At 41.8% G+C, this 15,227-nt stretch overlaps 1 protein-coding gene across 1 annotated transcript; it reads left to right on the top strand.

The window, feature by feature from the left end:
• The first annotated feature begins 4,415 nt into the window (after nucleotides 1–4,415).
• On the top strand, nucleotides 4,416–14,828 carry gprin3b (GPRIN family member 3b). The gene is made up of 2 exons (XM_028018040.1): nucleotides 4,416–6,334; nucleotides 12,146–14,828. Exon 2 carries the CDS (start codon nucleotides 12,219–12,221, stop codon nucleotides 14,136–14,138), a length of 1,920 nt encoding a protein of 639 aa, XP_027873841.1. The 5' UTR covers nucleotides 4,416–6,334; nucleotides 12,146–12,218; the 3' UTR covers nucleotides 14,139–14,828.
• Nucleotides 14,829–15,227: the final 399 nt, after the last annotated feature.

The following is a 15,227-nucleotide window of genomic DNA, read 5'->3' as shown; positions in this document are numbered from 1 at the left end:
TTTCCCGCCACCATCTTGATTGTGGAGAAGCAAAGAGGTTTGTGCACCGTATAAACCTCTCCGACACCCGACCTTTCCGGCTTCCATACAGGCGAGTGCCCCCTGGCCAGTATCAGAAACTGCGGCAAGTCCTGAGTGAGATGGAAGAGAAGGAAATTATCAGAAAATCCACAAGCGAGTACGCATCACCTCTAGTTCTCGTGTGGAAGAAAAATGGAGATCTCCGTATCTGCACAGACTTTCGCTGGTTGAACAAGAGAACCCTGAGAGATGCCCATCCCCTTCCCCATCAGGCAGACTGTCTGGCAGCATTGGGGGGAAACAGTCTGTTCAGTACCATGGATTTGACCTCTGGGTTTTATAATATGCCACTTCACGAGGACGACAGGAAGTATTCTGCCTTTACTACTCCTATGGGCTTATATGAATACAATCGTCTGCCACAGGGTCTCTGCAATAGTCCTGGGAGCTTTATGCGCATGATGACCAGCATATTCGGAGACCAGAACTATCTGAGTCTACTGTGCTATTTGGATGATTTGTTGGTGTTTGCGCCTGATGAGGAATCTGCCTTACGGCGCCTGGAGATGGTGTTTGCTAGGTTGCAAAGCCACAATTTGAAACTGGCTCCCAAAAAGTGTTTCTTTTTGAGGAGATCTGTTAAGTTTCTTGGCCACATTGTTGACGAACATGGTGTTTCAACGGACCCAAGTAAGGTTGAGATCATCGCCAACATGACTGCGGCCCAACTTATGGAACCAGATGGCGTGACTCCATCTCAGAAGCGGATAAGATCCTTTTTGGGGATGATAAACTACTACCAACATTTCCTTCCCGGGTACTCTGCCATCGCCAAGCCACTGTTTGATCTGTTAAAGGGTGACAGGAGGAAAGGCAGACATCATCAGAATAAACTGCCATCCAGAAAGTTGAAAGCCTCTGACTGGACTACGATACAGGAACAAGCCTTCGAACAATTGAAGTCCTCACTGACGCAAAGCGTTGTGTTGGCTCACCCAGATTTCACTTGTCCTTTTGTGTTATCCACTGATGCATCTCTGGATGGCATAGGCGCTGTTCTGTCTCAGGTTCAGCAGGGTGAGACACGTGCTCGGCCCATTGCTTTTGCCAGCAAGTCTTTGTCCCGGTCACAAAGGAACTACCCAGCTCACAGGTTGGAGTTTCTGGCCTTGAAATGGTCCATCTGTGACAAGTTCAGCCACTGGTTGAAAGGCCATAAATTCACAGTCTGGACTGATAACAATCCATTGACTCATATTCTGACTAAGCCTAAACTGGACTGTTGTGAGCAGCGCTGGGTGGCTAAATTGGCGAGTTACGACTTTGACATCAAGTACATCCCAGGCCCGCAGAATATTGTGGCCGATGCACTGAGTCGTGAGCCATTTGTTCGAGAGACTGTTGGCCGCAGGCTGCTCGCTGAACCCTATGCCAATCTTCTCGCTGAAGTTAGAGATGTGTCAAACTCCTCAATCCAGACTGCCTTTCGATCATCCAGTGGTCAGAAAGAACCCTCCTCAGTGAGTGTTAACGCTCAGTCAACATGCAGCCCACTAAAACTGTTTCCCCAGTCTGTTGCAATGGAGGATGTGTCTGCTGTGTTACACTCACAAGTGGAGTGGGATGCTGGCGCGAGAACCCGTGCCATTGAAATGGTCCATCATCTGCCTCAGCTCATTCCATCTGGTCAAGACACTTTACCTGCTTACACTGAATGTGAACTCCGTGACAGACAGTTGGAAGACAGAACTCTCTCTCGTGTTCTATACTATGTTGAGAGGCGTAGAAGACCCTCTAGGAGAGAGAGGTTTGCAGAGTCTGTCTCTGTGACAAAGTATCTAAAGCACTGGGATAAACTAACTGTCCGAAACGGTGTGCTGTACAGGCTTTCTCGGGACCAGAATACCAAAGCGAAAAGATTCCAGTACATTGTACCTGACTCGCTCAAGACCGAGGTACTTCATGGAGTTCATGACAGAGCAGGTCATCAGGCTCAGTTCAGGAGCCTCGGCTTGACAAGGCAGAGGTTTTTCTGGCTGACTCTGGACAGAGATGTCAGAGACCATGTTCGACATTGTCAGCGATGCATTGTCAGTAAGACCATTGAGCCTGAGGGCAGAGCTCCATTGGAGTCTATAACATCAACCAGACCGCTTGAGCTTGTCTGTATTGATTTTTGGTCAGCCGAAGATTCCAGAAACAGGTCTGTTGATGTCTTGGTGATTACTGATCACTTTACAAAAATGGCTCAGGCATTTCCATGTAGAGACCAGACAGCTAAACAGGTGGCGAGGGTTCTCTGGGACCGATATTTCTGTGTCTTTGGCTTTCCTGAGAGAATTCATAGTGATCAAGGAGCTAATTTTGAAAGTCAGCTAATAAGTGAGCTCCTCAGGGTCTCAGGTGTCAGAAAGACACACACAACTCCATATCATCCGATGGGGAATGGAAGTGTGGAGCGGTTCAATCGCACTTTAGGTGGCATGATCCGTGCATTGTCCCCTGAAGAGAAGGCTGACTGGCCACGACGTTTACAGACACTAGCCTTCATGTATAACTGTGCGGTTCATGAGACAACAGGTTACCCCCCCTTTTACCTCATGTTTGGCCGGGTCCCTCGCCTGCCTGTCGATGTCCTCTTTCATGCTGTCCTTGATGACTCTGCTGTGGGGAACTATGACAAGTATGTGGCGTGTCTTACCAACGACCTGAAGGAGGCCATGACGATTGCTCAGGACCATGCTTCAAAAGAACAAAGAAGGCATGCTCGGTTGTACAACCGGAAAGTTAAGGGCACTGACATTGCCGTCGGTGACAGAGTGCTCTTAGCCAACAAAAAAGAGAGGGGTAAGAGGAAGCTTGCTGACCGATGGGAATCAACCATCTACACTGTGACAGATATTAATCCAACGACACATACGTACAGGATCTGTGACACAGTCACTGGACAGAAAAAAGTGGTTCACAGGAACATGCTGATGCTGGCCAGTTTCCTCCCAGTGGATCCCACATGTGAAGTATCTGATTCTGCTTCTGCCTTTTCACTCTCTGCTAATGCATCCTCAGTCCCAGACGCAGATGACTTTGGAGGAGAGGAGGAAACGTTGCATGAGAGCTACAACAACACCATGCATGAGACAAGTGCTGGCTTTGATTGTGGCAGTGTTGGGGACTTACCTGGTGTTCTGGAAGGGGTGGGGAACCCTTCGCCTGATCCGACGCCTATGGATTCCGAGAGGAGAACCATTGAATGGATAACACAGCTGTCTGAGCCGAATTCATCAGTGGGGGAGGTAGCTGACTTACGGAGTATGACCTCCAGTCCCAAACACTGCTCAGTTTTGCCCGTGAGCTACACGACAGGTCAATCTGTGGGAGGTGACTCTGCTGCCTTGACCGCTGTGAACGTCCCGGTGGATGTAAGGGACCCAGATCCCAGCGTTCGTATTGTGGGCCATACAGATGATGCTTCTGACATTCTGCATACTGTTGACCAGACCTCGACTGTGCACTGTGATGACTATACTGCACAGACGGAAGTTAGGTCCAGATTTGGTCGCCTAGTCAAACCTGTGAACAGGCTCATACAGACTATGTCCAGGCAGGATGTCGTTCAGAACAAGTTCGATGTTAAAGCTGTTTGCAAATCAATGTTCCAGGCCTTTCCTGATTGATTTCTTCGCCAGCTAAACTATAATCTTCTTGGGTCTGACGTTTTTTTGTTTTGTCTGGACATGATATTTTCATTTTGTATTGTGTGATGAGCCTGTACTACACTGTGTGTTGGGGTTTTGTGGGGTGTACAAGGCACCCTGTAGGCAGTTGATGGATTGGGGGATAAGCGCTACCCTCATACCACTTCATCCTTATGGGATACGTTAGTTGTCTGTGTTCTTAATGCTGACCCCAGGTGATCTGTGATTTATGTTATTTCCGATGATGTATACTGTGTGGTTGATGCTCGTGTTCGATAAAATTCAGTGGGGGTGAGTGTAACAGAGTTACAAATGTGTTTCTTTGTTAAATTATTATTTCTTATTCATTTTATATTGAGAATTTGTGAATTTTATCTTATTCAGTTATTTTTATTTATTTTGTTGTTTTTGCCTGCGGGGGTCGCCCTTCTGCTCTCCGCCTCGTTTGTGTTTCCTGGGCTTCCGTAGTTTACTCCAGCCCTCGTAGCTCTTCTGCCCCCCCTTTTTCCCGCAGAGGGTGTTCTGTGCTGCTGTGGAGTCGGAGTGCAGGGAGAAGGAGTTGAGGAGGTTGTTCATTTGTTTTCCCTTCTTCCCCCAGAATAAAAAAATAAAATATCTGGTTGAGACCCACCTGAACGACTTGTGAGACTCATTGATACCACCTGTTACAGATGCAACTTGCAAAGAAAGAGATCCACATATGATTGTGGGTGCATGTAAGCGTTTGATCCTGTTTGAATCCAAGAAAAGCCCAAACAACTGCTAACTTCTGCACCAGTAATTGTTTACTGTAATTAAAATTTACAGTAGTTATATGCTTTATAATCAAGCACCACTACCCCCATTAGCAAAGTTCAAATAAATTTATAGAAGTACACAAAATTACGATTGTCATGTGTTGGACTTTGCTTAATCTGTTGAGTAGATATGCTTCTGAGTTTCTTTTTTCTTTTGGGTGGTCTGCCAGTTTCTATTCTGTGTTCTCTTTACTTCCTGTTAGCTTCCTGTTTCTGAGTTTTTCCTGTCTTCTTCGGTTTTGAACTGTGTTCTGCAGGTTTGTCTGCTCAATTATGCACGGCTCAGTCAGCTTCCCTCCATGTTCCTGCTTTGTTTTGGGTTGTTTTTTTTAAAGTTTCATGTACTTCATTTCATCCATTTGCAAGTTTCTGTTTGACATGAAATATTTTGTCTCCACCTCTGCCTCTCTCTTGCCTGCATTTGTGATTATTTTGTTAATTTCTGGCAGGCAATGTGGGGCATACCACATTGGTTTGCATTGTCCAGCCAATTAGGTATTGCTAACACAAACCTGCTAAGTTCTAGAAGGGTTCATGATGTCTTTTGGTAATTAGGTGCAGAACACAAAAAAAATAATGATGAAGCATTTCTTTAGTGCTTTACTTATTAAGTACTTTTGTTTTTACTTACTTTTGTAAATTTTAAAGACCAACTATTTATCTAATAACACAAAAGCTTTATTCTCCATCAGTACCAGTTACCTTGCTGCCAGCAACTAGCCAGTCAGTCTTTTACGTTTTTTATTAATAAAATTAGGATGAATTACAAGTTTTAATGATTTACATTTCTGTTTATTTTAACAGTTTGTTTTTTCACAACAACTCTTTTTTATACGTCAACCCTTTCTCAGATTATTCCAGGACTCATGCTCAGTTCACTTAACAGAGATAAAGTGAACTAGAATAAAAATGTTATATAAGAAAGCATTTTCTAACATATTAAAGCAGATTTGTTAGTTTTTTTGTTATATGTGAAAACCTGAACTTTCAAAATATTTGTTTGTTCAAAAATTCCTAAAGAAAATCGGGATTTATTTTAAATAAGACCTAAATATCATTTTTGGACACACCAGCATCCATAAATAAAACTCCAGACTCTTTGGTTTTGGTTTACCACTGCTGAATTATTTGCCCTCATCTCCAGAACTTTCTGGGAGCGGCCCTGCCCCCTTATAAAGTCGTTTATTTCAACGTCCACACCGGCCACAGAAAATGAAAAACCAGCAAACAATCTAATTTTAAAAACATTTCAACTGAGTCAAAAGCACCGCTTCAGATTGAATGTTCATTCACGAACCCATCTGTGCAGGACAGAAACGGCGCTGATGAAATAACCTTCCTCTGCTCCTGGAAAATGATCGCCTTCCTCAGGAGGCAGCAGCAGCGGCAGGACCTTAAAGTAATAAATTTGCAGTGCAATAAGTGACCCTCCTCCTGTGATCGTCTGCGGCGGCCACAGATAGGATGCTGCATCACATCTCCCATTCATCCCGTCATCATGCTGCCTGGCACGGCTCAGTCTGGCTGGGATGCTGCTGCAAAGCGGGCAGCTTCATGAACGCTCCTCAGTTTGTAACAAAGAGCTGGGAAGCGGCGTCCGTCGGTCAGCCGGCGGTGACTCATTCCGCACGGTCAGTCGGTCGACTTCGGGCTCCGATTTGGCGCTGCTCGGCCGCGGAAGATCAATACCTCTGAGATTGGAGGAAGGCGTGGCTTGGTGTCACCGACACTGGGGTGAATTTTCCATATTCATTCCCGGGATTTTGCTTCATCTCACGAACAGCGGCGCGCAAACGGCAGCCGATCGCACGGGACATCAAGGTAAAGCGACCTCGTCTTTTCTTTATGATCAGAATGTTAATTATTCGCAGATGTCTGCAAGGTCAGATCAGAGCTGCAAATCTCCCAGAGACAAGGAGCTCCGGTGCATGACACAGATCTTAATTGGCCTGAATAGGTCGAGTGCATTACTTGAATGCAGACTGCTTTGCATCAATTCTCGCTGTTCATGCACTCCAGTTTTTGTTTCGTGTCATTTGCAAACTGCTCCATATTAGATTTTTTTTTTAAACCTCGAAACCAGCAAGGATCCCAGCCAGGATACGGTCTCTATAAACATTTGCACTTTGAGGACTGACAGATGGATTCATTGTGGCAGAGCAAACACACACAGATGGGCCAAACCTGTCCATGACCCAAACCACCAACCAACTGTTTGTTTTAATTGTGCTGATAGCCGAGTGCTCATAGACAGGCTGCATGACATATAATCATTACAACACACATATAAAACGATGGATATGGTCAAAAGCTGAGGTTAACATTATAATTTAAAAAAAAACTTACTGTAATACCTACTAAAGCATGCATCCTCACTCAATGCAAAGACAACATATATGATTTTCTCTGTTTCTGATGGCACTTTGTTTACAGAATGGTGCTTTCACATGTTGAGCAGAACGATGAAAGTCCTTCATCACCACTTGGAGAATTATGAGGTACCACAGGTCAAGGCAGTCAATTTACATGAATCCCTTTACTGAACAAAAGAGGATGTAAACACAGCTTACTGCTGACTAGATGTTCTTGCAAAGCACTGTGAAAGCAAATGGGTCAGAATGAACAAATGCCCTCTAAAAAATACTTTATTGTCATTTTGGTCATTTTGTTGTACAACCAGTAGCATGCAACAGGTCACAGATCATCTGGGATCTTTAACAGATTCACATTGGAAAAAGAAATATTAAAACCTTATAAACAGAACCAGGAACAGAGAGGAACTCAAAGGATCTTTTAATGATTTTCCCAGCTCCCTTCACTATCCTCTGCAGGTCGCTCTTTTATGACACATAACAGCTTCCAGGGTATCGTAAACTTTCCTCAGAGGTTTCCATATTAGCATGATACATCACATTATTACTGCAGATTAGGTCTACAGCTAATGATTATTTTAGGAATCGATTATTCTACTAATCATTCTGATGATTACTTTATGAACGGGATAAAAATGGCACTTTCTGCAGATTTTTCAATTGACCACTTAAACTTATATTATTAATATTAGAAATACACAAAAAGGTAAAAATAAACAAACAGTTAAATTCCTTTTTTTAAATAATGAAATGAACATTTAATTGCCCACAATGCAATAAAATGTTGTGCTTAGTGAACTCTTCATCATCTGCAGCTAATAAAGTATTTCAACATGTGAAAACCTCAGCTCTTTCTGCTCAACTTATTAATACTGCGCTGGACATTTTTTATCTTAAGTACAAAATGTATATATTTTTTATACATTTTTGGTTTAATTACTGCTCTGACTGCATTATTTCAGCAAATTATTTAACCTTCACCATGGCATGGTGGTTTATCCTGCTGGAAATCATCAGAAGATAAGTACACTGTGGGCCTAAAGAGATGTAGGCGTTTGAGCAATTTTTTGTTTGTACAAAGGCGCCAAAATTTACCAAGAAAATGTACATGTGTTTTTTCAGTTTAGGAACATACAAACTGAAGGCCAAAAGAAACCAAAGAAATAGAAAACCAGAGAGATTTAGGCTGAACCTAAAGCTTATATAACATTAAGAGTTAACAACATAAAATACACAAAAACATATGTGATAAATACTATTTCAAATAAACTCCAAATTTACATTAACAATATATGATTTTGTCATTTTTATACATAATTTTTTGTAAAATATATATAAAATATTTGAACTGTAGCACAGTTTTACATAATCAGAATAATAGATCCAGTGTTTAATTCAAATACTTTATCTCTGAGGGGAATTAAATATTGTCAGATCTCATTTTGTAAAAATATTTTCAGAGTTGTGTGAACAGTGATCCTGTGGGCAGTAAAGATCTCCAGTAGCAGTCAGTCTTACAGTAAATCTGAAGAGGCCTCTGCCTGAAGACTGTATCTGATGATCTACACCAGAGTAATATATCTTGTATGGTAGTATCAGTTACTAACAAGAACTGCTAATCCACTTCATTTGTTTTTGCTGCTCCTCTTTAAATCTTTAAAACCCATAAACCAAAATTTAACAAAAAGAACAAATCAGAACTAACCTAACACTACTTCTACATCTATGCTGTTAAACATATATGGTGACAACGGGTGGAACCTCACTTTCACTGTCTGAGGGAAATTTGCTAGCTAGTCTTATCCAGGAGAAGGCTGATAACCAGTATGTCTGGAATGATGATGTTGAAGGCAGAACTGCTGTCAAAGAGGAGTATCCTCAATAGATCTGCCTGCATACTGGTGTGGATCACTGTATGTTTACGTAACTCACAAAAAAATGCACCCAAATGAGAGCCTAAAGCTCCTTTGATTGTTCGCGCCACCATCTGCAGTATCAGAGCCACAGCTCTGTCGTATGCTACGAGGATGCTACTAGGAGAGAGCAGTGTTTGCCGGGCCTGTTTCCTGATCCTAGTGCTGTTCTTCCACAAGGTCAGGTCCGCAGAGATCTACACACCATCCATTAGGAGTGCAAAGACATGTCGAGGCACATCTCCCACAGTGTGGGTTGGCAAGTTCAAGTCTGTCTCATTCATTTCTATGTAGTTGCTTTCAGAATGTAACTTTGTTTGTTGACGTGGGTTGACGTACTGTAGGAAGGTGTGTGCTTTACAGGGGTAGTATGTATTGTTTTTAGCTTTGCATCATGTTATGATGTTGTTCCCTCATCAAAAATATACATGGAGTGTTGCCTTGAGTCTTCCATGCATGTTTGATAAATCCTTTCATCTCCATGGCAACCGTTCAGCTGTGCAAAACGCCTGGGTGAACCTAGCCCCGCCTTCAAGACGCAACTCCTCCTCTGAGCTGAAGTTTCCAAGCTTCTGAACTTCCACCTCAGACAGCATCCCTCTCTCTATACTCCCCAGCTCAGATCCTACAGACTAGCCAGCAGCAACTAGCAAACACCTGGTGGAACTGTGCAACTTTTGAGCTCATTATACGAGATACTTCTCAGTGCAACGCTGGTAAAAAATATTGTTAAAGGGTTAATAGAGAAGTGATGTTGTGATAACTTTGTGGTGGTGGCTTTAATTTGAAGAAAAAAAAAGAAAATAGTTCTTGAGTTGCCCGGAGTCTCCTCGTAAACTGCTATCTGACAACACTTGGTAACAAAAGCATCAACGAAACTGACAGCGCTTTTAAATCTGGCAGCATTTTGAGTATTCAGCTGACAGAAAGAGAAGTTGACAGAATAACAGACATGATTCAGTTCATTTGTGAACACTGAGAATTCAGATGCTAAAGTTAGCTTCTTTTCTCTTTTGTCTGGAATTTCTTTGATCGTTTGTTGTTCAAAAATCTAACTGGACAGATTACCTGGACTGGAAAATTATACTCTGGTCAGAGATGGTTGAGATTGATGAAACATTTGTTTTACTTGTGAAAACACAGATAGCATTTTCTGTATGCTTTTATTTCATTTGTTTTTTATTGTCTGTTTTTCTAAGATGCATGAAGAGCACCTTAGAATCAAAGTATCCTAAAATAGGTAAACATTTTAATACAGTTTTTGATTTGTGAATTATTTGCTATATATATAAATAAAAAACACAGCTTCTTTCTTTTCCTCATAATATTGCTGAGATCTAACCTTGTGTTATGAGCACTGTACCTTGCATTGTCTCATTTTGTGAGCTGATTGAATCATCACACCCCTGTTATCTCTCGGAGAGAGTTCTTCAGGAATATCATACCTAATAAATACTACTTCGCATTACATAATTTGTAAATATAAAGATTTATGATTTTTGTAATTGTTAAATAATCAAAAAAGTCTAAAACCTCAGTAATAAACATTAAATCAAACTGAACTTGTATATAGTAGCCTCTTTTCAACATTTATATGTCTTAGTATCTCTTGATCGAGACTAAGTTGAGATTTGGGAAAGAATTGTTGTTGAAGTGAGAATCATTTCTTGCAGGGAAATACCAACATATTTATGACATTCGCTTTGAAAGTGTTGTCAGAAGGTGTTATATTGTGTCTTTGAGGATCCAGAGAATAGATAGGAAGCCAAGAGAAGAGCAGAGGCAAAGAAGTATGTGAAGATGAAGTATGACCCATACAAAGACAGTAAGACAGTGGAAAGGTGTTATTAAATCGAAGGAGGGAAATAGTGAAGTCCCAAAGGATATCGCGTTTGCAGACAATGTTGCGATCTGCATTGAAAGTAAAGAGCCTGGAGAGAACAATGTACTGTATGTAGGGTGGAGGAATGTAAGTTAGCAGAAGCAAGACAGAAGGCATGCGAGAATGAGAAGCAGACAGGTGGAACAGTGAAGCAACAATGAGAGAGGTACTTTAGTAAGGACCTGAGGTCAACCGATCAAAGCAACAGGTATTGCACAAGGGAGGTGAAGAAGGGAGTGCAGGCAAGATGGAGTGGAAGGAGACGAGTGTCAGGAGTGATTTGTGACTGGATAGCTGCAAGAGAGAAGTGAAGGTTTACAAGATGCTAGTAAGACCATGCATGGTGTGGAGACAGTAGCAAAAACAAATACAAAAGACAGAGCAGCTGAAGCTTAACGTAGAGTGACAGTTTGTAACTGCAGTCTATAAATCAAAATTTATTTGATCTGAATAATCAGATTTGTTTCTAGTGACCCACCAATTATTTGTGTTCAAATAAGTACGTTTTTTCTTAATCAGGTCTCATTGATAGTGAGAATGACAAATACAAAAAAACCCTGGAAAACTCTCACTTTGAAGCTCCAGTAAGCAATTTTTACAAAAATGTTTTTTTTTAACATATTTATTAAAACTGTCACTATATTGTGACAATATAATCTGTGAAAAGATAAAGTTTCTCCTCCTCCCATGAGTTACTAATGTTGTCTGAAGAAATGAGCAACTCCCAGTCAAACACAACCAATCAGAACCAGGAGGAGGGTCTAAATCAAGTATGAGCTGTTAAATGTGCTAATGGCCAGTGGCCATTATTATTATTATTATTATTATTATTATTATTCATAGCAGGCTCCATTGTGGTGAACCAGTAATAGCATAGCGGAGAGAAAGGGGGAGTGTCTGTGCAGCACATACACAAGAATGATTGACAGCTCTCCTCCTGGCTCTGATTGGTTGTTTCTGATTGGTTGTGTACTTTCTCAGATGACAGCAGGTCAATAGGGAGAAGTCAGAGTAGCTTGACTTTTTTCACAGATTATCTATCTCTTATTATATTATCACAACACAGTGACAGTTTTAACAAATATGTACAAAAGATATTGTTTAAAATAAAAGTTACCCACTGCTATTTATCTAAATCTAAATGAAGGTCTAAGAAAACCGTGGCTTTACGGTTTAAAAAGTCTAATGCATTGTACATTTCAAAACTTTTATAATTAGACTTTTATAAAGTAAAAGTCTAATTATGCATCTTTTTTGTTCCTTTGAGTTCAAAACAGGTGTAAAAATGTTTTATAGATTTCTCACATGCTTTCACTCTAACAAGCTATTTTTGCAATTTACAAAAAGTGAAAAATCAATTTCACAAAGTGTGTCATGCAGGTCTAATCCGAAAAAATCTTGGTGATGCATTGATCAGTGTACATTTAAAGTAAACTACTTCTATTCTTCTACCCTCTTCTCTTAGGGAGCTGCATTTGTCTGTCTGCCCACATTTTTGGAGTATAACAATATCTGAAGATCCAAACTGTGAATTCGGGATGGGAACTAATCCTAAAAGGACAGTGACAGTCCAGATGGTACCTCAGCTGGCTGTGGCGGACCCACTGGCCAACAAGGAGTCTAACGCCAACTGGGGTGACGAGTCGCACCTCAAACTCTCTCAGGTTTGTCCAAACACCGCCCTCACATCTTCCAACCAGCAGGATAACCCGCCTATCTCAGGTGCCGCTGCCAACCCTGTCCCACACATCCATAAATCCTCATGTAAGGGCGGTGAAGCAGTTAGCAGTGTGGTGGCAGACATGCCTGCAGGCGGCAATGGGAAGCGGACACAATCTGAACCTGGGACAGCTGGTGAGCAGCACTCCGCTAACCTGTCGCTAACAGGTCAAGCTGGTAGCGAGACAAAAACTGACCACAGAGACTCGAATGCTAACATAAAAACGTCTCATGGAAAGGATACATGCGCCGCTGGTTTACTGACTGCAACTGCAGCATCAAAGATCGACGCACGCATTGCAAAAGAGACGAGTCCTTCAGAGGCAGCGCCTGTCCAGATGGCATCTTCAACCAAACCCACAGCACAAGAGACCAGCGATAAAAATACAAATAAAAATATCTGCAGCACCAGTCAGTCACAAAAAGCAGCGCCTTCATCTCAACAGGATGTCAAGGCTCCACAAAACAAATCTACCGCATCATTACAGAAAATCCAAGAACCAGATAACTCACAAAAACCTGAACACAGGATGGAAACTGTTACCTCTACTAAACCTCCACCAGCAGGTAAAGGAGCAGAAATCCACACTACGGTTACAAATATATGTTCATCACATTCAGAGAGGGATTTCCCAGTAGTAAAGGCAACACAGGTCTCCTCCAATAAACATCACCCTGAATCTTCACAGAAGGATTCATCTGGTGTGCCCCAGGCTGCAAAAAGCAAGCCAACGTGTGGGCAGGTGTCTGAGGAAATGAGCCAAACTGACACAGCTGTCTGCACAGGAGAGCAGCTCAGCATGCAGTACAAGGAGGCCTCCACTATGACCTCATTTGCTTCGCCCGCCAAGCAGTGTCATGATATGGAGGTCCAGGCTGTAGCAGAAACTACCAGTAAAGCTGTGGGTACAAGTCCAAGTCTGCTGCCCTTCGCTGGCAGTGGAGTCCCCAGGGAAGAGGCGCAGAGTCTAGCTGTTGTTTTTCCAGTTAATGAAGCTGTGGGTTCCTATCAGATCTACACAACTTCCCTCTCCACCTCAGAGAAACTCACCGTAGAGGCAGAGATGTGCCCCAATCAAGCTGCAGATTTGTGCTCAACAACCATGGCCCAGCAGCTTGACTCCAGGTTAGGAGCCAAGCCCAAGGAACCTGGATCAGCTCTGAGCAGCATTCAGCCAGTTTATCAAATCAACATTGAGCACAGCAACAAGAAGGACACAGTGGCAAGTGGAGTTGAACTATCCTCCACCGCTAAAGCTCCCTCCCCAGAGACGGCCGGCGCTTCTGCTGACAGAAACAATTCTGCGTTTTCTCAAGGTCCACCAGCAACCATAACAACAGCTAACACAGCATCAAAGTTGAGAACAAATTCAGCCGAGCAGGGGATAAAGCCAGAGAAGAACGAGGAGGAGGACGATCAGTCAGAGATGCAGAAGGATAAGAGCGTCCATGACGTCGTCTGGGACGAACAGGGGATGACGTGGGAGGTCTATGGGGCGTCTGTGGACCCGGAGTCGCTTGGTTTTGCCATTCAGAGCCACCTGCAGTGCAAAATCAGGGAGCAGGAGAGGAAGCTGATTGCTCAGACTTCCTTCCGAAAATCCATCTCCGGCGTTGATTCGCCGCAGCGTGGGAAAAAGAACAAAAGGAGGCAGCAGAACATTTTCAGGTCAATGCTGCAAAATGTCAGGCGGCCCAACTGCTGCGTGCGTCCCCCTCCCTCCGCTGTCCTCGACTAGCCCTGCACCCCCCATGGTGGCCGGTGTGAGACTCCTTTCTTTTTCTGGAGGTCACGGTGTTTGACCTCCATTTGTCAGAACTGCGATGCCAAGTGAAACATTAACGGGTCGCCAATCCTTATATGTGAGTATACTGGAATGTTGTAGCATAAAGAGTCCGAATATTTGTGACGTTTGTGAACAAACAACGTAGGATATAGAAGAATAAAATAAACACCTATTTTCTAGAAATAGAATGTAAGAAAAAGAAAGAAAACACTTTTTAAAAGCTATAGTTAAAAGCATGTATCTTAGCTTCAAATGCTTTATGTCTTAAAGTTCACTCCAATCATAAAGTATCATCAGAAAACATTTGTGCAAATATATTGAGCTGATATCTCCTTTGTTGGATTTGGTAAATGTTTTCAAGGTGTGTGGGAGATTTTGTGACATGCATTCATGTATTTTTCACCTCTGGTGGCAAAAAAGGAAAGCAATGTATACACACATAAACGTTATGTTTAATCTCTGTTGTTCCTTGGATTTCTATTAAAATAATCTAAAACTAAGATGACTAACAAATTTTTCTTTCTGATATAAACTTTGGTCTCCTATAGAACCAATGCTGTTGTGATTAAAATGTCTATTCTTATGGGGAAAGGGTTTATTAAACTAGGAAAAACTTGGCTTAACAAAAACCTTTAAACTCAATTTGGTTTACTTTTCTTATCAAAGACATTTCTGGTTCTTATCTTTAAATGACCCAAGCATGCAAGAGTAGCAACATTTTTATTAGTTCAATCAATGGGCAGCAAACAAATTAATCCTACAATTTTTAAGAAATTGATGTAATCAGCTTTCACTAAAACTGTATAGTTGATATTTTATTTATTCTTGTATAACATTTTTGTTATTTTGAAAAAATGTGTCTTGTAGTCAAATTTAGTTCTTAAAAAGAAAAGTCTAAACAAATTATACAATCGTGTGGAAAAAGTCAAATAAACCATCTCAATTCTCTAATTATACATATCAAAGATTGGTTTTTAGCTGGTTATGGGTGTCTAACTACTTCAAGCACTAAACTAAAAATTAGCTGGAAATCTGTGAAAT

The sequence above is a fragment of the Xiphophorus couchianus genome, chromosome 5 (genome assembly GCF_001444195.1).
Source record: "Xiphophorus couchianus chromosome 5, X_couchianus-1.0, whole genome shotgun sequence".
In the NCBI taxonomy this organism is placed as follows: Eukaryota; Metazoa; Chordata; class Actinopteri; order Cyprinodontiformes; family Poeciliidae; genus Xiphophorus; species Xiphophorus couchianus.
Note: the sequence above shows the minus strand (reverse complement) of the source record. Positions and strands in the feature narration are given on the sequence as shown.

Coding starts and splice junctions, on each gene's coding strand:
- gprin3b (XM_028018040.1), top strand. CDS start 12,219: ATGGGAACTAATCCTAAAAGGACAGTGACAGTCCAGATGGTACCTCAG.